Source organism: Thermobia domestica, chromosome 2, assembly GCF_964235325.1.
Source record: "Thermobia domestica chromosome 2, izTheDome1.hap1.1, whole genome shotgun sequence".
Classification (NCBI taxonomy): domain Eukaryota; kingdom Metazoa; phylum Arthropoda; class Insecta; order Zygentoma; family Lepismatidae; genus Thermobia; species Thermobia domestica.
The window spans coordinates 17,006,435-17,029,566 of NC_137455.1; the positions used below are offsets into that span (position 1 = coordinate 17,006,435).

General features: G+C 37.1%; 1 protein-coding gene across 1 annotated transcript in view; it reads left to right on the forward strand.

Annotated features, from left to right (window-relative positions):
• Bulli (regulator of MON1-CCZ1 complex protein bulli) overlaps nucleotides 1-14,271 on the forward strand; it is a 66,454-nt gene extending 52,183 nt beyond the window's left edge. Inside the window, exons 12-13 of the mRNA XM_081739532.1 lie at nucleotides 4,711-4,852; nucleotides 11,495-14,271. Of these exons, the coding sequence (XP_081595658.1) occupies nucleotides 4,711-4,805 (95 nt within the window). The 3' untranslated portion in view covers nucleotides 4,806-4,852; nucleotides 11,495-14,271. The remainder of the gene's footprint in view (nucleotides 1-4,710; nucleotides 4,853-11,494) is intronic.
• The last annotated feature ends 8,861 nt before the right edge of the window (nucleotides 14,272-23,132 follow it).

Consider the following 23,132-nt stretch of genomic DNA (forward strand, 5'->3'; position numbering starts at 1 on the left):
TACAGCCAGGAACGAGGTATTTCTGATATGCTCTGAAGGCGATGTGGCTGGTGTTGAATTGACACACAAGTAACACGCTAAAGTGATACTCATTTTGTGTTATTTCAACACCTCATTTTTTGCTGTGTAATTAGCCAATCAGATTGCATCAAGGGTAACTTTCCAATGGTCAGCCAATCAAATTGCACCAACAATAATGACCTTAAACTGTGAGTTGTAACTAAAGTTCAAAGTGTTGTTGCATATCAATCGATTTCAATAATTTCAATCGGTTTTTAAATTTTAACCTTAGACTATAAGTCATCCTAGTGTTTAACGTGTGAAATTGTTATGTACACTCATGTCCAAAATGATTGTCGCGTATCTATAACTGTCTTCTTGTAAGAATGATTTGATAATGATTTTGCAGGGTACTTTTAATACTGATACTATGTGTATAATCGGGAAATGTATATTTGGGGTAAATTTCATAGGAAAAGAATTATAAATACGAAAATTAGAATGAGTTGAGTTGAGTTTGAGATTAACGTCCCGTTCAGCAGCGAGGCTATATGAGACATGGACCTACTGATTAACGTGGAATCTGAACCACATGAGCTCCCGCCGGGAATCGAACCCGGGTCTCCCACGCCAAAGGTGCGTACGCTAACCGCTTAGAATGAGTACCGCGTACGCTAACCCGCCGGGAAAATTAGAATGAGTAAAACAAAATGTTGCTAAATGAACAAGAAAGTTTTATTTTCGTTTTATTTTTCTTATTTACTGCTCTTTTGACATGAAATTCGCCACATACACATACTGATATTTTAAGAAATACCGGGAGAATTCGTTATCAAATTATTTTCCTACATCATCATATTTATAGACATGTGACAATAATTTTGGACATGAGTGTACATCAATAGCTTACCTATCAGATTCAGGTATAAAAAATGTGAAATTTGAAGTATAGATTAACCAATTAGATTTCACTAAAGTATGAAATTGAGATAATCTTTAAATTTTGATTTTTAGCGATTTTATACCCTTGAAAGGACACTAGTTGGATCATCCAAATTTACTAAAGTTCTAAAGAACAATTACGATTTTTAAAAATGTATTTTAACAATTCCAGTTTTTAAGGATGAATCACATGTACTTCTCCCAATGAAAAACAACGAGACCTTGTATTGGTAATGTTAGAATGTATCTTATTGAACATTAAGCACAACATTCTAACACAAATGTTCAATAAGAACAGATATTCAGAAATACTCTGTTAGAAACGGCTTATCACGTTTCACTCCCATATATTATTCGTATTATATTCAGACCTAAATCCCCCATTCATTACTCAAAAAGATTATAGAACAAAAGCAGCTTTTTGTTTTTTTTTTATAAGTTTATGAATGTTTTGTGATGTTTTTATAGTTTGTTATTATTCTTACGTAACTGCAGTCAAAGAAAAATTCTAAATATTGTTTCGTTTCAATAATGTTTACTATTGATAAAATACATCGAAATGCTGTACTTTTTGTGTATGTGTGGGTCATACAAACCCCACGAGAGGCATTTAGTGAAATTAGAAGTATCTTTGGTATCTATTTATGTATTAATGGGTCAGAGCCAAACTGGACTCAAATAATTCGTATCTTTATTCACTTTTCTTACTGATATACAAATTAAGTCGTATTTCTTTAACTTGGACTAATAAAAGTCGTTGTTAACTAACTTGGACTAAATTAGTTCTTCTGTACTCTGTAGTACTTTGAAATTGTCCATATGTAATTCTGTATAATGGTTTCAGTTCTGCAACTGTTTATCTTTTTGTCCTTCTGAAATGACTCTTGACAATTATATTAACAAGTAGGCCTACGTAAAGATCAGTACAACGTATGTTTATCAGGAGTCCTTCGTGAGTGAGTCAGCAGACGTATCGCATTTGTGGCCAATTAGTCCTGGTTCTGAGTTCAAATGAAGGACAATTTCTCTGGAATGTAACAATTTCTCTGGAGAAGTGGTTTGGACTCCGCTTTCAGCTTATGTAACCCCTTCCAGCATAACCCGGTTGTTTCATAATAACACCATGGCGAAACAAACTTATTTCTGTCCATATATGAGATGAATACATAGAGCAAATTATTTAAACCAGAAAACCTGGTTTAAACCAAAGAAACCGATTTTTGGTTTTTCAATTTAAAAAAAAAAAAAAACATGGTTTTTGCCAACCCTGACTCAACCATCTAAGCCTCAGGTAAGAAGATAACTTAGTTCGATAACCTACCACATGGTAATACGAATATGTTCGCAGTTGTTTACTTGTAGAAGAGATCAGGATTAGAATTAGGATTTTAGATTTCTGGGCTTTTCAGCATCTATGGCAACTTAGCCCGTCACATTTTGAGAGATGACCTCCCTCAGCGATCACACAATCTGGGGAAAGGGCAGGAAGGAAGGGGCTTGGGACCTATGTGTTAGGTACCACTTATTGGCATTTGCCTGAATGAGGAAAACCTCATTCAGGGTGGATGGCCTGAAAAAGCGTTTTACACTTTTTCGACTGATTGCCCCCACCAGGAATCGAACCCGGGACCGCTCGCACCGAAGGCGAGAGCTTTAGCGACTACGCTACTCGGGACCACCCTGTAGAAGAGAATAAGCAGAACCACCAAAATTTACAAAGCTAATCCTAGAGAACGTTTACCATTTTTTTTTGATAATTCCTAAATTTAAGGAGTGGTCCCAAATTTTAAAAAGGAGCATCAATGGAGCTATGTTCTATGAAGAGAAAATGGAGCCCTGTACTCATTCACATAATCTAATCTAATCTAAATAAAATAAAGAGTTTGTTTGTGTGTTCGTCTGTCTGTGTGCGGCCTGGGGACCAGACGAGTGGACCGAGAGCTACCAAATTTTGGTCAGGAGTACCTTGGCCCAGGCCCCAGATCAAGACCAAGTTCTTTTTTCAAATTTCGAACCGGGGGTCTCAGTGGGGGGCGTTTACCGGAACCGGCTTGGGAACCAGACAAATTGACCGAGAGTTACCAAATTTTAGTCACGAATACCTTGGTTCAGGCTCCAGACCAGAGTTAAACGTTTTTGTCAAAATTCGAACCAGGGGGGTCGCAGGGAGGCGTTTACCGGGACATGTAAAAGTAGTAGAAAATGACCGATATTAGTGTCGAATTCATAGTTTTCGCGGTCGCTGAAATCATTGGTGAAACTCCGATCGCATTAACTTCCAAATTCACGCTATTCTACTCCGGGCCGGGGGAGGAAGGGGTGAGATACCGAGGCACATAAGAGTAATCCAAAATGACCGATATTATTGTCAAATCCATAGTTTTCGCGGTCGCTGAAATCAATGGTGACACTTCAATTAGCGATGACTTGCAAATTTAGTACAATTGTATGCGGGCCGGGAGTCAGCGGGGGGAGGGGGGGGGGTACCGAGACATGTAAAAAAAATAGCCCAAAATGACCGATATTAATATCAAATCCATAGTTTTCGCGGTCGCTGAGATCAATGGTGATACTCCCACAGGCGTTGATTTCCAAATACAGACCCCGTGCGAAGCATGGGTATATTCAACTAGTTATATAATACTTTAAAGACTCATCAAAAAACATAAATTAAGTCAATAACCGACCACTGGTAATACTTATATTTGGCTATTCTTTTTACCCACAGAAAGGGATTGGCAGAATCACCCAAATTTACAGTAGTATATATTTGTCCTGAAGAACATATATCAAACTTTATTTTTTGACAATTCCGAAATTTATGGGGTGGTGTTACTGTACTTCCCCAAAAAATTTAGAGAAATACATCAATGTACCTATGTCTTATAAAAGAGAATGAACTCCTATACTCACACATATAATTGTATACGATAATAATGCCTTATCAAAAAAGAATAAAATAGATCAAAAACCTCCAAATTTTGAATTTTTGGAAATTTTATACCCATGAAATGGAATGAGATGAACTACCTAAGCTTACAGTGATATATATTTGGGTCTCAGAAAACATTTAAGAAATTTTATTTTTGGACAATTTTGAAATTTAAGGGGTAGTCTTAGGTCTTCCTTAGTAATAAATTTGCCATTTGCTCATTACCTAATGAAGTGCAACTGTGTTGAAGTAAAAATCTGGTCATCGTTTACCTTCAGAAAGTCCTGTGATCATATGTGGACTTAAATGTAAATCGTTCAATTTTTAATTTGTAATTTTTGTAAAAGTAGCCGTGGAATAATAAGAAAATAATGAAAAAAATGAAATCTTTAAGTTCAACGTCCCATGGTTATGCCGGTTAGGTTAAAGGAGACGGTGATAATGAGAAATGAGTCAAATGAAGAAAGTGGGAGGAAACGGGAGAACCCCGAGAAAACCCACGAGCACGGTGTTTGTCCACCACAAAGTCCTCACGGCGCGAGCTGGGATCGAACCAGAAACCCCAAGCACCGGAGGTGAATGTTCTGGCACTGAGCCACCGCGGCCCCTATTTCGTTTGTTCCAGGTGTTGATATGCTTGTGCATACAATTGTTACCTGCATTCACATTCACCTTATTCCTACTAAATCCTTATTTCTTACCTATATCTTGACGATGTTCACAGACCAGCAAATATTAGACGTTTAATTAAGTTTAGAGATGGTAAGTGTCTTCTGATTTCATTTGTTTCCTCTTTTCCTTTTGTTTGTTACTATGTATATTTTTCTCTTTCGTAGGGGAGCACTGTGATGTATATGTGAAGCACTTCCAGAATCTGTTTTGTACCAACTCAAACACCAGTCTCAACAACACTGTGATATCTAATACTTAGGAAACAACAAATAATGTAGGATGATGTGCTTTCTTTCACATCTTCAGGTAAATATAACTTTTTATGATTATAAATATTGTAAAACTTTGTCCCATATAGATATAGTTAGAGCGTTAATGAAAAGAGTGTCCGGAATCTACTCCCACTACCGGTTGTTATTATAAAACTTTTCCACTATAAAAGTATTTTTTTTACAAAATTCTGTACAAATAATCTCTCTAGTATATAAGGTTAGTTATAGGTAGTCGTTGACCGTAAGGTCGCAGACAGGATCTCTACAGAGCCCCGTAGCAGGCTAAGCAAAGGGGAGATAGGGACCTAATGCTCCGTAGCAAGCAGAGGAGGGTTAAGTGGCCAACAGAGCCCCATAGCAGGTTAAGCGGCTGTGGTTAGGATTCCCAGACAGAGTCCCGTAGCAGGCTAAGCCAGGAGATAGGATAGGCGTAGTCCCGTAGCAGACTACAGGCCTGGGGTTATGTTACTCCTAATGTTCCGTGGCAAACAGTAGGAGGGTCACCAGAAAACTGGTACAGAATTGCCGTCGTCCAGCCAATTTAAAGAGTTCCTTGGGTGGCAGTGGCGCTGCTGCTCCGTGGGAGGGGCTAGAAGCCGTCGTCTGGAAGTGATTGTAGACCCATCTGGTGTGAAATCCTCTTGCCAAACCACGTGGTGGTGTTTATAAACACTGGCGTGTGGAATTGTTTATACATTACATCACGTGGGACATTACAATATAATTAATTTTATTTTTTGAGGAAGTTTGTTGCCGTAGGAAAAAAGAGGTTTTAGGTTTTAACATCTTTTACCCTATACGGTTCCTTACCAGAACTAGCCATTCACTGCTTATTAGCCCTGTAAATGACATGTCCCCCCTTCTTAAATACGAGGGAGGATCAGAAACTAAGGTTATAAGGCCGATTTTTCTGGAGTTTTATCTGTTGTAGAGGAACGAAGAGTGTGCGGTAATTTCAATAGACGGAGATGGCAACTGTGCAGTTTCACCCATCCGCCACTTAGTGCGCTAGTTGTATGTAAACACAAATGGCGAGTAGTTTGAAAAACTGGTCTCGCGAAGAAGTACGCTCAGTTATTCGATTTCTGTGGGCGAAACATGTAACCGCGGCTGAAATTCACCGGGAGCTGGTAGAGCTTTACGGAGAGACTGTAATGTCTCGTCAGCATGTCGCAGAATGGTGTCGAAAGTTTACTTCTCGTAGAGTAAACGTCACCGACGAGAAGCACAGTAGCCGACCAAGCACGGCATCAACAGATTTGAAGACAGCGTGCGTGGAGGAGCTGGTTTAGGACAACAGGAGGATCACGTTATGGAATCTGGTGACAGAATTGGAAATGTTGTTCGAAAACGTTCATCATCTAGGAGGACGTCGCTTCGCTTCAGATGAGGAGGTAAAACACTTCTTGACAACGTGGCTGAACACACAAGGACACGATTTTTATCAGGACGGAATCTTCAAACTCATCCCACGATATGACAAGTGCCTCAACCGATATGGAGACTGTCGAAAATAACCTAATGTATGTACTATCTGTTAGCTGTATTGGTTGTATGAAATAATATAAACCGTTTCAATGCAAGCTTTGTAACTTTCTGTTCACTCCTCGTATTTCGATTTTATTCTGTAGGATATCTTGTGACTTGTAGTTATCGTGAAGTCGAGCGTTGTGTAGCTTTCTAACTTCATTAGCTTGTTTATATCTTTCCTCACCAAATATTATTAAAATACTGAGTTTTAAAAAAAAGGATAACCAACGGGAGCGAATGGAAAAAGTTACATAACACCGAACTTCAAAACTGGCACGCACATGCCACCGAATATCATGCGGATAAATGTTAAAGAACGCACACATGACATTGAATATCATGCTGCTAAATAATGTAGAAGAACTGACACATATTACTGAATAGAGAAGAACTGGCACATATCACCGAATATCATGCGGATAAATGATCGAAAAGAACTGATACATGTAATCAAATATCATGCTGATAAATGAAGAGAAAAACTTACACATGTCATTGAATATCATACATTTAAATGTCAGAAAAGAACTAGCACTTTTCACCGAATATCATGCGAATAAATGATACAGAAGAGTTGGCATATGTCTTCGAATATGACGCGGATAAATGATAGAGAAGAACTGAAACATGCTACCGAATATCGTGCGGTTAAATGATAGAGAAGAACTAGCACCTGTCACCAAATATCATGCGGATAAATGATAGAGAAGTAACGCATGCCATATCATAGAATATCACTTGGATAATGATAGAGAAGAACTCACAAATTTCATCGAATCGAGAACTCGCACATGTAATGCGGATCATAATGCGGATAAATGATAGAGAAGAACTCACACATGTCACGGAATATCATGTGTATTCATGATAGAGAGTTGGACATTGTATCGAATCATGCGGATAAATAATAGAGACATCGTAAAATACGCAGGACTTCTCGCATAAGAAGTACGCGTGGGGTGTATCGAGTGTATTGAGAAGTGGAACCTGTGGAGAAAATCCTTTGGGTTGACTTAAGATGAAAGAAGCAGGATCTTAGAGAGATTGGTAGGAATAGTCCAGACTAGATTAGCTTGGCATGCAATAGGTTTCATGAGTATTTTTTCGGGGTAATTATTGAAAACGTTTTATGTAGAATCGATTAAGCACCGTACCACGAGAGTAGCATATTCTCACCAATTACATATCTACATAGTAACTACTTGGAAACATGCAAGATCGTTCAGATCAGAAATGAAAAAAAATGAAATGAAATCTTTAAGTTTTACGTCCCACGTTTATGCCGGTTAGGCTAAAGGAGACGGTGATAATGAGAGATGAGTGAAATGAAGAAAGTGGGAGGAAACGGGAGAACCCCGAGAAAACCCACGAGCACGGTGTTTGTCCACCACAAAGTTCACTTGGCGGAGGCTGGGATCGAACCCGGGACCCCAAGCACCAGAGGTGAACGCTCTACCACTGAGCCACCGCGCCCCTCCCAGATCAGAAATGAAATGAAATGAAAACCCATGAACACGATGTTGTCCACCACAAACTTACGGGATCGAACCAGGGACCTCACATACCACAGATAAGCGTTCCACCACTGAGCCACTGTGCCCCCGTTCAGAGCATATTTCGTTGCATGATTTGCTTCTATCGATTGACAGCAAGCGAAAGATTAATTATCATGTTTTGCATTTGTTACCATTGCTGCAATTTAATATCAAGAACATATAGTTGGGAGCTCGGTAGTCTAGTGATTAGAGTGGTCCCAGGTTCAATTCCCGGTGCATCCCAATTTGTAGTGTCCACCAATGTCGCGAGGCAATCTGGGGAGCCCTGTGAAGAAAGACGTGACAGCCAACAAACGTAAAAGGCTCTGGTACGGGGACACGATGCGCTGAACACGTTTTTTGTCGTTAGGCTCCGTCGATCGCTAACATGGTTTTGGAGCATGCTTAGACTCGCAAAGGGCTGTCACGCCACTGGTTATCTATATAAATAAAAACGAGGGTAACGATGTTTGTCTGCGTACTCTTCCTTGACCGCTGGATCGATTTTTATTATTTTTGGTACATCTGGCCTAACTTAGGTTTATATCGCACTTATTTGACTAAAGGGTGTATCTTCAGGTGAATAGAGCGGGTGAGCCTCTCAAGTTAGAAAGATGAAACTCTATGTATAAGCTTTTCATTAGAATTACGGAAACACATCTCCCAATGTGTTTCAAAATTTACGTTTTAACTGTGGACATTTTCTATCTACATATGCATAAAGAAAAATGATTATAACAGTGTTCGTCTGTAAACTGTCCTAGACCATTGGACCAATTTTGATGATTTTCTATACATAAATTGACCTTTTTTCTAACTTATATTTTTATTCCATTTTCTGCATGGGTCGAGATAGAGTGAGGGTATGTGGTAACGGGATAATATGTAAAAATAATCGAAAGCTGCCGATATTAATGTCCAGTTCTTAGTTTTCAGTCACTCAAATGAATGGGACACTCCTGATGCCCACTGAGTCGAAATTCATCCCCTTTTCACCATGAGGGCGAGATTGGAAAGGGGTGTGTAAAATTAATCAAAAATCAAATGTCCAATGTCCAGTCCACAGTTTTTTGGGACGCTGTGATGAATAGTGACACTCGAGATGCGGTTTTCTGACGTTTTGGTACTATAAGATTTGCTCTCTCTCTCTCTCTCTCTCTCTCTCTTTTTTTTTTCTTTTTTAAAGGGACTACTATTGTGATGTGTGTATCAAGAACAACAATTTTTGTGATTATGATATACAGAACTCGTGGCAAGACGTCATCAAGTTAGAGGAGTAGTGGACGGAAGTCAAGGCTAGGGAAATCATCCAACATTGAAAACGGGTGTCATAAAGAGTAGTAAAGTAGATGCGGCACAACTGACTTGCCGACCTTATGGGACAATTACAATCCGATGACAACTACATAACCTCAAAGCGTCCGTTGGATTTTGGTTTCGAAACCTCTTATTATTTTTGCCAACACGGCAGGGCGAAGAAGATGGTGCCAATGACATAAAACACGGACTGTAGATGATTAGAAAATATATCAAAAATAAGAAGACGAGTCATGTTTCTCCTTGTTTCCGACAAAGGTCGAATTTGTGTAAGACAGACACACAAAGAAGCGATGACTTTGTGCTGGTGTTGAGTGCAGTTTTATGATATTCTGTTGTGTAACCACACTTACAAATTCGCAAGTGTCCGAATAATCCGACCCTAGTATTCCGTTTGAAATAATAAAACCGGAGAAAACCCACACATGCAAAACCATATAGAGTTACAGATTCCTCCCATTAAAAAATAATGTAATTATTTAAAGGGATAGTTGCATGAGAATATATAGGTAACTACTGTATTAAAAATAACAAAATATTTTATTTTCAATAATTAAGAAAACCAACAAAACTATAGTACAAATTTTATCCTCGCAAATTAACAAATTAGTAATACTTGCTCTTAAAGCGTTTGACAGTAATTTATATGACTAGTAATAAGTAACATTAACATCAAATTTCTCCTTGGATTAATTCTCTTTGAAAACTGAATATAAGTTTTATTTTTATTTTCTTTAACTTCTTCTTTGTTTTTTCAAGGGAGAGGGCAAAATAATAATAATAATAATAATAATAATAAGAAGAAGAAGAATGAGCAAACGTTATTCAGTGATTGCTGAGTTGAAAGAAGTTAAAGATTTGTGACGTTTAATACTGCATTTGAAAGCAAGTTCATTTAAATATTATTATTCTCCTCTTCTGAAAAAGAAACAGTTTAATTCGTTTAAAAAAAAAGAAAAAAAAACATAGATAAGAGTCGTAAGAAGTTTCCCTCGCAAAGCGAGTAACCAAAATCAGACATGCAGGTGGAACACCTGCCAAGCTACGTTACCTCCCCTGCAACTCCTATCATACACAGCTAAATAGACAGCTTCTTTACTTTATGTCTACTGATCGTTCTTTTTATCTTTTAAAGAAACACTTATAATACAATTTTAAAAAACAAGTTACGAAAGGAGAACAAATACAAAAGAACATCTAAATATATACTCACTTATACCATAAGTGCTTCGGAACACTCAGTCACACACAGCCTTTTTTTTTTCTATATATCGAATATTGAAAGAAATCGAGATCCTTTATCCGTTGAAATAAACTTCTGTAATAATCAATTCTTACTATACAGAAGTTTCTACTAATCTTGACACTTAGTAAAAATACTTATTTCATTACAAACTCGATTTTAACTGCTTCAACTTATTCTCAGTCCTCTTAACAGGTAGGAAGAACACCACATAATGGCGACTTAAGCCGGCGAGAAAACTTGCCATATCAATTCCAGTGTTGCCACCTGTATAAAATAAAAGTTCACCATATAAATATCATAGTACACACAACTAATTTTGTAACAAATGTTACAGTTGTCCTGGTGTATCCTATTTTATAGATTTGTTCTGTAACAACGACACAGTCTTCCAAGATGTCAGTGCGTCAATACTCAAAGCCAGACTTGTTTATTTGTGGTTTAAGGAACATGTAAATGAAGTTCCAACACCTGGCTGGCCAACTCAGTTCCCCGATTTGTACCTCATTGAATATCGATAGTTAGTTTTAGAGCAGCGATGTCTACCAGTACGATTTTCTTTTTTGTGATCACTATCGCAACTGAGTGATTGACTGCATGAAAAATGGTCCACTATTGCTCTGGAAAAAAATCACGGATTATATGTTTCAATTCCCGAATAAATACGTTCAAGCTATATTACGAGCTAAAGTGGCCCAACCTTACATAAAGGTGATAAGCTGCATTTTTTATATGTGTAATCCCTCACTGCTCCTTCACTCGGCACCACTAGTACTAATTTCGGGCATGTGTTCGAATTCTTTAGGAATTTTCCCATAAGCCAAAATCTCCGATACAACCCTAGTACGGTAACTATCCTTGATTCGATTCTTTGTTAGGCTCTAGTGTCTGCGTGTATAGGAATAATCAGGGGAGGTAAAATAATAAGTAAATATTATTATTAGAATTATCCTCATATCAAGTGTCTCCGTAGAATGTAACGCTTTGTCAGTAGTAAAAGGTTACTATTATGTGTTTACTAAATAACTTTTTTTTCTTTTTTCCTTATCAGAAAATCTATGCTGATGATCTTACTAGCAACGCACGTCAGCTGATTGTTTATCCTACTGCAAGAACTTATCTACCACACTAGCTAAGGAATCCTGAATTAAGAGTTCGACTTTCAGCTGAGTGCATACGGCAGTAGAGTTTTGCCAAAGGAGAGATGAAGGTCACGCTCATCCCGAGATACCTGGGATTCTTGGACAAATTGTTGAGTGTCTAAATAGGCTATAAGTGCAGTTCGTAATTTAGTAATATGAACAATGTTTTGAAGTATAATAGTCCATACTCTACAAACGATCGAGAGTTCTATTGTTAAATTCTTCTTCAGTCTTTTTCCAGATTAAAGGTGAAAATGTGCTGTACTGAGGGTGTGTTGCAGAAATAATATCAATATATCTGTAGTATTAAGTAAGGTATTAAGCCAACCAGTGAGCAGGAAAAATCTTCTACGTATACTTTATAGAAACCTATTGTGTAGCCTCGAAGTTTATATTCGTAGGCTTCTAGATCGGAAACGAACACAAATTTGACTGTTCCTTAACAATTCATCTTTGGCCTCTTCCAAGAAGCGAAATGATAACTGTAAGTCAGGGCGCAAAATTTCAAAGTCAAACGCATTCGTTGATCCAAAAATGATGGTCGCCAGTATCTCACGTACAAATTATTAGAGGTCCCCCACTACGGCCTTTGTTTTGATAAAGAGATTACATCAGAGCATAAAATTTCAAAAGCAGACAGCAGCAAGCAAAATATCTTACGATAAGATTTCACGTTAGTGTAACGCCTTGTAGAAAAGAAGGGGCGAATTACAACGTTGTGAAGACTTCACATTCCATGTCCGTTGTGAAGACTTCACATTCCATTTCCGTTGTGAAGACTTCACATTCCGTGTTTCCTCTCACTTAGTGACAATTATTCGTGCGAAACAAACTGCGCAGCCCTGTGAGTTTGGGCAGAAACCATTCCTACTGAACACTGGTCGCCAGCTCTAAATTTCTAGTCACCAATGGCGACCTGTCGACCGGGAATTTTGAACCTTGCTGTAAGTCATACATAAGTTAATAATTATTTATACACCTGTATATATATATATATATATATATGTATATATATATCAGCTTTCCTAATATAATTGTTTACACCTTCCCTCTAACAAGTCATCAGGACAAGTACATTAAATGGCCCTTGTCTAGTAGGCTTACATAATAATTCCATAAATATTTATCTCGTTACCTCATTATCATCTACAACAGGAATAGTCAGACCGTCGATCGCGAGCTACTAGTAGCTCGCGGGGACATTTTCGGTAAATCGCGTTAACGGTCCGGTTGGCTAACCTTGATTCCTCCACTGAGCTGACGCTAACGATAGGGGGCGCTGACGACAACAACTGCTTGTTTCTCCTGCGCAACTGCCATTGTCAGCCTCGTCTCATAGTTGATTGTACACGCGAGGGGTTGTACACGTTGTTTTTCTGGTGTGTATTAGACATTTGCTAACGTGGATAGTTTGATTTCGTATTTATTAGGGATGTAAGTTTGTAGGCAATAAACAAATGTAAGTTTAAAAAAAAATGTTGGTAGTTCTTTTGGTTGTTAGCTCACAGTGGAATTTAAAAACGGTACAGTAGCTCGGACGCTTCACAAGTTTGGCAACCAGCGTTCTACAACTAAGTTTTACGTGTTATTCAAAATCCATATTAAGACCTACGCTAATCTCGTCATTTATTCCGCAAAACTTCAAATAATATAAAAACGTTTGATGAAAAGTCTTCATTTAACGTGTTCTTTTCCATTCCTTTCTTATGTAACACGTTTCGTTTACAAGAAACTTTATTACGTAGTAAGTATCAGAGTAAGTAAAGTTCTTATGTCTTTTTAGCAACTTCGTTGTCTACAAAACAATGGAACATAGAGAAATCAGAAACAGTTCAAATCTACAAGGAGCGATTTCCAAACTGGATGATGAATAGATAGCAATTAGAATGTCTATAATTCTGTGAGTTTTCTTAGGCTTACGTATTCGAACGTTATCTTATTGCAATATATCATTGCATGAGAACCAGAGGAACCTAACTCCATTTTCGTAGGTTTACAGGAGGCGAGAGGACAAAAAATATTATTTTCTTAGAAAGATGTGTTTTTAATAAGATAGTAATTGAACACCATTACAACAGATGATAGACAAGGAGAACAGATGGCGTTACGTTCCATTTACACCAGTGGGGCTTTCAAAATTATGCCCAAACATGAAGAAAACGAAAACCCCATTTTTGGAGTTAGGTTCCTCTGGTTCTTATGCGACGATATATTATATATATTTCATTCTTTCCAATTTATATCCTTACCTCAATCTTTGACGCTTGTGCATGCAAAATTACTCTGCAATGGAAATGGTAGATGAGTGAAATTTGAAATGATACGTACGGCAGTGCATTTTCCCTTTGCAGGAGATAATGAAAATGTTCTTCTGCATCCTGAAGACGCTGCATATTTGTAAACACTTTCCGGAGGTTAAAAATTAACCGAAAAACTGGAATTTCTTTCCGACAGTTTTTCTACAGTTACTTTTCGAAAACTGCATAATATTAGTGAATTATGTAAGGGAATAAAGTAAAAATAAATTACCATGTCTACATATGTCTGAAATTATTCTTAGGAATATGTAAAATACGTTTATTTAAAAAAAAATCAGAGTAATAATGAATGTATATATATATTATGTGCATAAACAAATTGTTCTATTTATTTTCTATGCTTGGAAGTAAATTGTCCTAATTGTTAAGAAAGGAGTTTTTTTATTTCTTTCGTTATCCCATATGTGAATTTAAAGTTTTTTTTGTTTCTTTCGTTATCCCATATATGAATTTAAAGTTTTTTTTGTTTCTTTCGTTATTCCATACATGAATTAAAAGTTTTCTGTTTGTTTCGTTATCTCATATAAAGTTTTTTTTATTTCTTTTGTTATCCCATATGTGAATTTAAAGTTTTTTGGTTTCTTTTATTCTATATGTGCATTTAAAGTTTTTTGTTTCTTTCGTTATTCCATATGTGAATTTAAAGTTTTCTGTTTCTTTCGTTATCCCATATGTAAATTTAAAGTTTTTCGTTTCTTTCGTTATCTCATACGTGAATTTAAAGTTTTTTGTTTTTTCCGTTATCCCGTATGGAATTTAAAGTTTTTTTGTTTCTTTCGTTATCTCATACGTGAATTTAAAGTTTTGTGTTTCTTCCGTTATCCCATATGTGAATTTAAAGTTTTTTGTTTCGTTATTCCATATGTGAATTTCATATTCGTAAAATAAGGTTTTCCTTATGGTTGTCATTCAATAATCAAAAAATAAATAAATTAAGTAAAATAAATAAAAAATAAGTAAAACAGAAACAAAAAAAAAAACTACTCGTTCAGATAAGTAGTTTAATCAACTACATATATCCTAAAGACTATCCCCTCAATGAGAAACTATTCTCTTTGTCAACTCACAACAGACTGAAGAAGACACTTGTGAATTTTGGATGTAGGGCTTGCAGCTCTTACGTTTTACGTTTTTATTTTTCCCTTAAAACGATTTCTTCCGGTTTTTAAACTAAATTCAAGAAATGATAATGTTGGTACTTTAAAAAGGTTTTTAAAGTTGATGCAAATAGTATTAATTAAAGGAATTGATTTCTCACACTGTTAACAATACAACTCAACGATGTGTATACAGAGAAAACAACAAATTGCGTTCGTACCTCCTGTCTACCTTCACCTCAACGTTATCTTGGTGCGTAAGATCTCTGATTCAATTCCAACTCGCATAAAGTCAACTTCATGGTGGACAAGCACCGTGTGCGTGAGTTTTCTCGGGTTTTCCAGTTTTCCACATTCATATTCCACCATATCATTCATTCTCACCATCGCCGTCTCCTTTAGCTTAAAGGGCATAATCATGGGATGTAAAGCTGGTATATTTCATTCGTAATCCTTTAAGAATAATTTGGTGCTAGCATTTGAGCCTTCGTCTGTCAACACCGTCTCGGTCATATCTCAGTTTCGACCGTTCGTGATTACTGATAACAGGAACAGAAGCCACTGTGAACTAATAACAGCAGAATATACTGATGTCAGAAACAGAAGCTACTGTGAACTAATAAAGGCAGAATATACTGATATCAGGAATAGATGCTACTGTGAACTAATAAAGCAGAATATACTGATGTCAGGAACAGAAGTAGAGTTAACTAATAAAGGCAGAATATACTGATGTCAGAAACAGAAGTACAGTGAACTAATAAAGGCAGAATATACTGATATCAGGAACAGGAGTACAGTGAACTAATAAAAGTAGAATATACCGACGTCAGGGACAGAAGCAACTGTGAACTAATAACGGCAGAATATACTATCAGGAATAGAAGCTACTGTGAACTAATAAAAGCAGAATATACTGATATCAGGAATAGAAGTTATTGTGAACTAGTGGAAGCAGAATTTCTATATGACCTGCAAGATTTTTCGCACGCAAAAGGATGTGGAAATTAAGAAATGCAAAGTCTTCATTGAAATACAATTAAAGAGCGATAAAGATTGTGTTATATATTCGGTTTGTGGGGTTAAAGTGTAGCATCCCTTTTAGCGCAGAGACTATATGAGACAAAGACCTACATGTGTAATAAACTTTTGTGCTTTATATATTGCAGTTATTTATAATAAAACTGTGTTAGTTTCCAATTAAAATTATTCTACACGCTAGCATGGGCTAGTAAAGACCTCAAATCAGTTGCCCAAGTGGCGTGTGCTTAGGAAGTTTACATTTGATCGTAGTGTTAGTTTTCTCAACTGTTCTCGTTTGCCGCCTGCGAAATCGATATGGCAAATTTAACCTTCATCTGCTTGCTCCCGCTGCAAATTGGCCGTCATTTTTAAATTTTCTATGTACTTCTTCCCAGAGTGCTAAGATTATGGCTGGAAGGGTGTGTATTCTCTACTTACACTCGCGCCCTTTAGATTTTGTGCGGCTGCAGTCTAACCAGCGCCTACTTCCGGCACAGTACAATCTCAAAGTTGGTGGTGGAGGATGGACTGCCAATCTGCCTTGAGCGCGAGCGGAAACGTGATTTTTTTGTTGTTGTGCAACTACATAAAAAATTGTAATTAAAGTTTCACTATTTTTTCTTTGGCTGTTTCATTTTTAACTGCTCTAACATCAAAAATAATACAAGACCGTAACTGTAGAGCTAATGAATGAAAACCTGAAAGGCCGTTCGTATATCTCAACTTTACCAAAAGATTTGCTGGTGTTCTTGGCACAATACAGAGAGCAAACTACCGATGATGAAGCAGTCCAACCAATCCGAAGAGGTATTTGCTACATTTGCGGGTTAAAAAAAAAACTTGAAGGTAGAGATTGTGAAAAAAAAAATGCAGAAAACACTCAACCATTACTATTACTTTCAATGCATGCCAGCAATCTCATAACGGGGACAGTGACATGTTGATTAGCTTAGAATTCGCCTTGAGTATACAGATTATGGAAAAACATGTGCAAAAAGCATTCAATCAATTCTACTACTTGCAATAAATGCCAGCAAACTCACAACGAGGACAGTGACATGGACGTTGATTAAGTTAATTCTGTTCTTTCGTGTTTTGTTCACTGTGTATTCATTCATATTTTGCAGCGTTATAATTTAAGGTAAATATATTTTTTGGTCAACAGTGATTTGTTTTAATTTACTAAACGTAATTACTTCAAAACATTCACTTTGCATCATGCACAATGTTGGGAAACGTGAATAATCGATGACGGCCAAATTGCTGTCGACGCAAGCGGAAACGTGAATTCGCAGTACGCGAGCGGTTGAAGGTTAAAGGAACAAAAAGTGTGTTTGAAATTTTGATTCCTGCGTGAAAAATCTGTAACGGAGGCTTACCACATTATTTAACAGGCTTTCAAAAAGGATGCTATGAGCCACACACATGTGGCAGCGCAGAGTATGTCAAACAATGTCCCCCTGCTAATATTTGCATGGTGCTAAATTTTAGCGTTTACTATCTATTAGTTTAAAAGTTACAAGGATGTATTAAGATAAATGATCACCTCCAATATACAGAGTGGATCAGGATGGATTCAAATATTAGCAGGGGGACATTGTTTGACGTACTCTGCGCTGCCACCAAAATAACAATGTTGCCAACCCAACGTAAAATTGTATTTTTTCAATAGCACTATGTCATGTTAATATAATTTCAAACCTACGTACATGTCAAACGAAAACTTACAATATTACATTTATTATTCAGTGTTGTTATTATTCAGTGGGGACGCTACAGTATCACAAGCAGCCAAGTTTTGGTGGCCTCGTCAGCAGTAATAACGCAAGTGAGACAAACGAGCTAATGCATATCTAAAGGAACTTTAGTGTCTAATATTATGATCGTGATATGACGGATTTCGAATGAATACGAACAAAGTTACAACGAATTGAGAATTTGACTTTCTCAAAACCCTTTGTTTACAGCAATGCAATATCCAAAACATGCAATATGCGATGTTCTGGAGATATGTTAAAAACTGTTAAACTTGTAAACAATACTGCTTAAAATTGTTTAATTCCGAAAACTTGTGATTACAGTCAGGCCCGTATTTATATATTGTGCGCCCGTGTGCTCTAAGTAATTTGCTGCCCCTGCACAAAATTTGCCCCTCCCCCTTCCGAAAACGACCAATATTAGAGTTGAATTCACAGTTTTTGGGGTCACTGAGATGAATAGTGATAGTTTTAATCCAATTCAACTTCAAGGTCATACTCCACTATCCAGGGAGGAGGCGAGATATCGAAAATGACATATCGCACACCCGGAAGAGTGTTACAACTCAAACAATGCAAATTTTGAAGAAAATAAATAGAGAGGAGCGAGCTCTACCTGGTGATATTTTCTACCTGGTAATAGTAACTAAACAAATTAACCCCTAGATGGCAGAAATACCAGTATTCCAGGGAGTGAGTTTGATAGAATAACAAACTTTAAAAGTCATGTTCCCAACAGTCTTCTACCGGATGTGCGATATATTAATGTTGAATTCATAATTTTCGAGGTCGCTGAGTTTGATAGTATCAGTTTCATTACTTTCAAGTTCATCCTCACCCATTGGGATGAGAGTGGGAGAGGATGACTTCTTAAAAATAATCAGATAAGCAACTTATTAGCAACTATTGTACGTAATTAGAGCGAATCAAACAAATTAACATGTTTTCTCGCGCTTGCGCGCAACTCTGCGGGTTGCTAGTTTTAAATATTACTCTATTGTGAATCTTAAAAAGAATTCCTAAATTCTGCCGCCCTGTGCTCGAGCACAGAGTAGCATTTACCTAAATACGGGCCTGATTACTACTGTAATGTTCTAGAAGCAAACTAAATCAAAAATTACCTGTATTTTTACAAAATTCCCTCAAATACACCATTGTAAGCAATATATTAAATTTTACCATTTTTTCGTATACCGAATGGTATTGAGATATTAAATTACTGTACTAGTATTATGATAAATATACTCCATGGTTCTGGATAATCACAATAACATTTTAAAACACATTATTAATCGTATAATCTGGATAATCGTATAATCTGGATAATCGTATAATCTGGATAATCGTATAATTATTAAATAATTCATTTTGTTCTGGTCAGAAAAATGTGTTTTAAAATAGTATTATGATATTTATGTTTATCAAAAACCATATATGTGAAAACAATTTTTCGAATTAAAATCTTTTGGAAACAGTCAAATTTTGAATGAATATGCAATTTTGAATTTGGTCTAATGCTTGTTCGAAATGTGTCATAAGGTCACCGTGGTAATTGTCATTAACGTCCTTTAGATGCACATTTACCCCATCATTGTACTTGCGTTATTACTATTGTAGAACTCTCCAAAATTTCTTTTTGTTTTTCGATGTTTGTGATACTGTAGTGTACTTAGTTTGCAACAGTGAATAATACAACTAGCATAGTAAGTATTCGTGTAACATGTAGGTTTGAAATATGTAATAACTTCACGTAGTATCATTTAAAAAATGAAACTATGTTGGATTTCCAACAGTGTTAATCTGTTAATCCAATGTTCTCGAGATTGCTGCCAGAGTAGGTGTTGCTGTGCTGAGCTTTCGTTACCATACAGCGGCAACATCTTCAGAGCTATGTGTTGAAGTGTGCTGGTCGTACAGATTATATAGTGGTCTTTAAGAATCGCTGTGTTCCTATTGGTTGTTTTAGTTGGCCAATGGCGTGCTCTGATTTTGCTGGTGGAAACTGCTCTCTGATTGGCTGATGGTTCTTTTCGTTCTTTTAGTTTCCACCAGCAAAATCAGAGCACGCCATTGGCCAACTAAAACAACCAATAGGAACACAGCGATTCTTAAAGACCACTATATAATCTGTACGACCAGCACACTTCAACACATAGCTCTGAAGATGTTGCCGCTGTATGGTAACGAAAGCTCAGCACAGCAACACCTACTCTGGCAGCAATCCCGAGAACATTGGATTAATAGTAGACGCCAGCAAAGCTTCAAGATCATAGTGTTAATCTAGTTATATTATTGAGTATGTCAGACAATGTTCAGCTGCCGATATTTGTATAGTACGAAATTTCGGCGTTTTTTATCCATTAGTTTAAAAGTTATAAGGACGTATCAGGAGGAATGGTCCACTCTGTAACAAGAACGAAATGCCACGTGAAGAAATGTAGAAAGCAGCTTGCGAGTGAAATGTGTCCAAACCACGCTGTACACTATGTTTAAAGATCAATAACGCAAGAAGAAATAAAGATAGCAATGTCGGATTAAAAAAAGAAAGACAAAGGAATTGTTCCTTGACGAACACAACGGGGCAGGAATCGAGACCCAGTCTAAAATACGTAAGGAGGCTCTCAAAGAAAGTGAGGAAGCCCTTATCCCCAAAGTTGGCTTTCTTAGGAGCTGACCATTTAACAGAGGCTGGGAGCAGCATTGGATAAGGGTTCAACAAAAGGACAACACCACCGTGGCTCGAACTCGGTGGCAATGTGGATAGAGCGGGTTGACCGACTGTACTTCCGCGGCTGTATAGAGTGGCCCAAAAGTAGGTATACAGACCTACATATATAAAACATACAGGACTATATAACTACATTTGGGCCACCCTGTATATCAGTCAGGGCATATAGTTTAAAAAAAAAAAAAAAAAAAAAACTAACATTCGCTTGGTGAGACATGAACAACCAGTCGCCTCAGGATTCAAACTAAATCGAAGCATAAATGGTGAAAATTTCCTTATAGTGCAGGAATTTGCAAGTTTATAAGACATTATCCTTTACCTCTTTCCCAATAAGTGATCTTATCTTGCAAAATGTATACATTTTGACCTTATCTTTGTGTTGGCCACTCAAGAAAACCCCTGATACCAAAAATAAAGCGTGTATAAAAAAATTGGTTACTTCAATTTTTTTTTTCGCAAAATCTGTTCAATTTTGAACTTTTGGCTCTCGTAATTGGAACACGCTTGCGCTCGACGATTTCTCCGATTGCCTTGTTGTTTCATATAGGGTTATTCAAAAAGCGCTGCGGTTTTAGGATCGTCAGGTAAATTTTTGTTTCTCGGTTGCCGACATTGTTTTGCATTGTTGCTCTACCCACAAACATTCCGATTGTCGCCTTAGTCTGAATTTCTCGCATTTCTTCAGTCTGTGTCTAGCCATGGAGCAGCTTATTATTATGGCGCAACGTGTGCTAATGTGAAAATGGAGAAAGTTATGCAGCACCTGCCAGGCGACCAGGACAAAATGAGGCACCGAGTGAATCAACAGTTCGCAGACTTATGAAAAAGTTCATTGACGCAGGTTAAACAGTGAACATTAAAAGTCCTGGGCGTCGTCGTAGTGGTCATTCTGAGCAAAACATTGCGGTGGTTCGTGAGAGTGTGGCTGTTGGTCAGGCAGTCAAGGAATTTCACGAACAGAGTTATTGCATGTCAGCGCGGTAGAGGTGGTCATATGCCCGACGTTAGTCACCATACCTGAAATCAGAATGGGTGATGAACATGTTTATGAATTTTGTTAGTGTGTTTTGAAAAAGTAAAATTCATAATTTGATGTAACAAAACCGGCGCGCTTTTTGAATAACCCTATATGTAAAAAGGAGTCGAATGAGCATAGTATCGATATGAAGTCAGAGTTATATCCTGCGATCCTCCCTAGTTACTGAATGTTTAATGTGTTCGCTGAAATGCCGTCCCTCTCGAGACAAAGGGGCGTATCTCATTTTTTAACTTTTCCATGAGACAAGTTTAAAGATGTTATCATAAGTTTATTTTTATCGTGTTCTGTAAAAATTTAATTTGATCTCGTAAGCCTCTTTAGAAATATTTTGAGGCAAATGGCGTTGTAGTGTCATTATAGATAAGCCATGCTGGGTTCAGTTCCACGAGAAATGACTACCAAGTTGAGCTAGATGGCCATTATTAGTTAGCACTGTTTATGAACCACACAAGGATACCAACTGGGGCATACAATGTAAATTGCATTACATTTCGTTGGAGTTTAGCGTCCTTTTCAATATTAATGTTATAACGAGACATAGACCTATTGCTTCACGTGGAATCCGAACCACATGAGATTACGCCGGGAATCGAATCTGGACCACCAATGCGGAGACATACATTAACGATATAGCCACGAGATAGTTCCAGACAATGTAAAGCTAACACTGTTTTTCTTTAGAATGAATATGTATATTAAGGGTCAACTTTACATTCCCTTAAACTTTAAACCAGTGGTTTCCAAAGGCCAGCTCCTTGAAGGGAACTTGAAGATCATGCTAGGTATCACAAGCTAACGACAGAAATAAACTATAAAATTATCAATAAACTTAAGAGTTGAGTTGATTTTTAGTTTAGCGTCCCTTTCAGCAGCGAGGCTATATGAGACGTGGACCTACTGATTAACGTGGAATCCGAACCACATGAGCTCCCGCCGGGAATCCAACCCGGGTCTCCCACGCCAAAGGCGCGTACGCTAACCGCTTAGCCACGGAGGAGCTCCTCAATAAACTTAAGAATGTTACGTGTTTGATATTTTGTCTCAGACTTCCATTCGATATTTTTAAAAGTAATTAAACACTTAATAAATATAAACAGATGAAAATATGGAGATTGGTTTGAAGTTTGAAGTCCCATTCAGCAGCAAAGCTATATGAGACGTGAAGATACAGCTTCACGTAAAACCCTAACTACATAAATTCTCGCCGAAAATCAAACTCAGGTCTCCCACGCCGAAGACATCTATATTAATCATATAGCAACGAGGGAACTAAAGATGAAAATATGGTTATTACTATATTAGTTAATTTGATAACCATTTTTATACATGGTAAAGTAACAAGGCCAAGACGTTTTTAATGTTGCATCATCAAGAGAGTGGAACCTAAGTTCTGTATGTAAATTTGAAATCAAAAGAAGGAGTTGCATTACAAAGTGCACGATTTCTGGAAAAGCCAGTATATTCTTTGTGAGCACCATATAACATTCACGTGTAGTGCGTTTTTTAAAAGTTTTATTTGGACGAAGACTTATTTAAGGATAATATATTTTTATCATGTAAAAAGTGAACATAAATCAAGAATTGT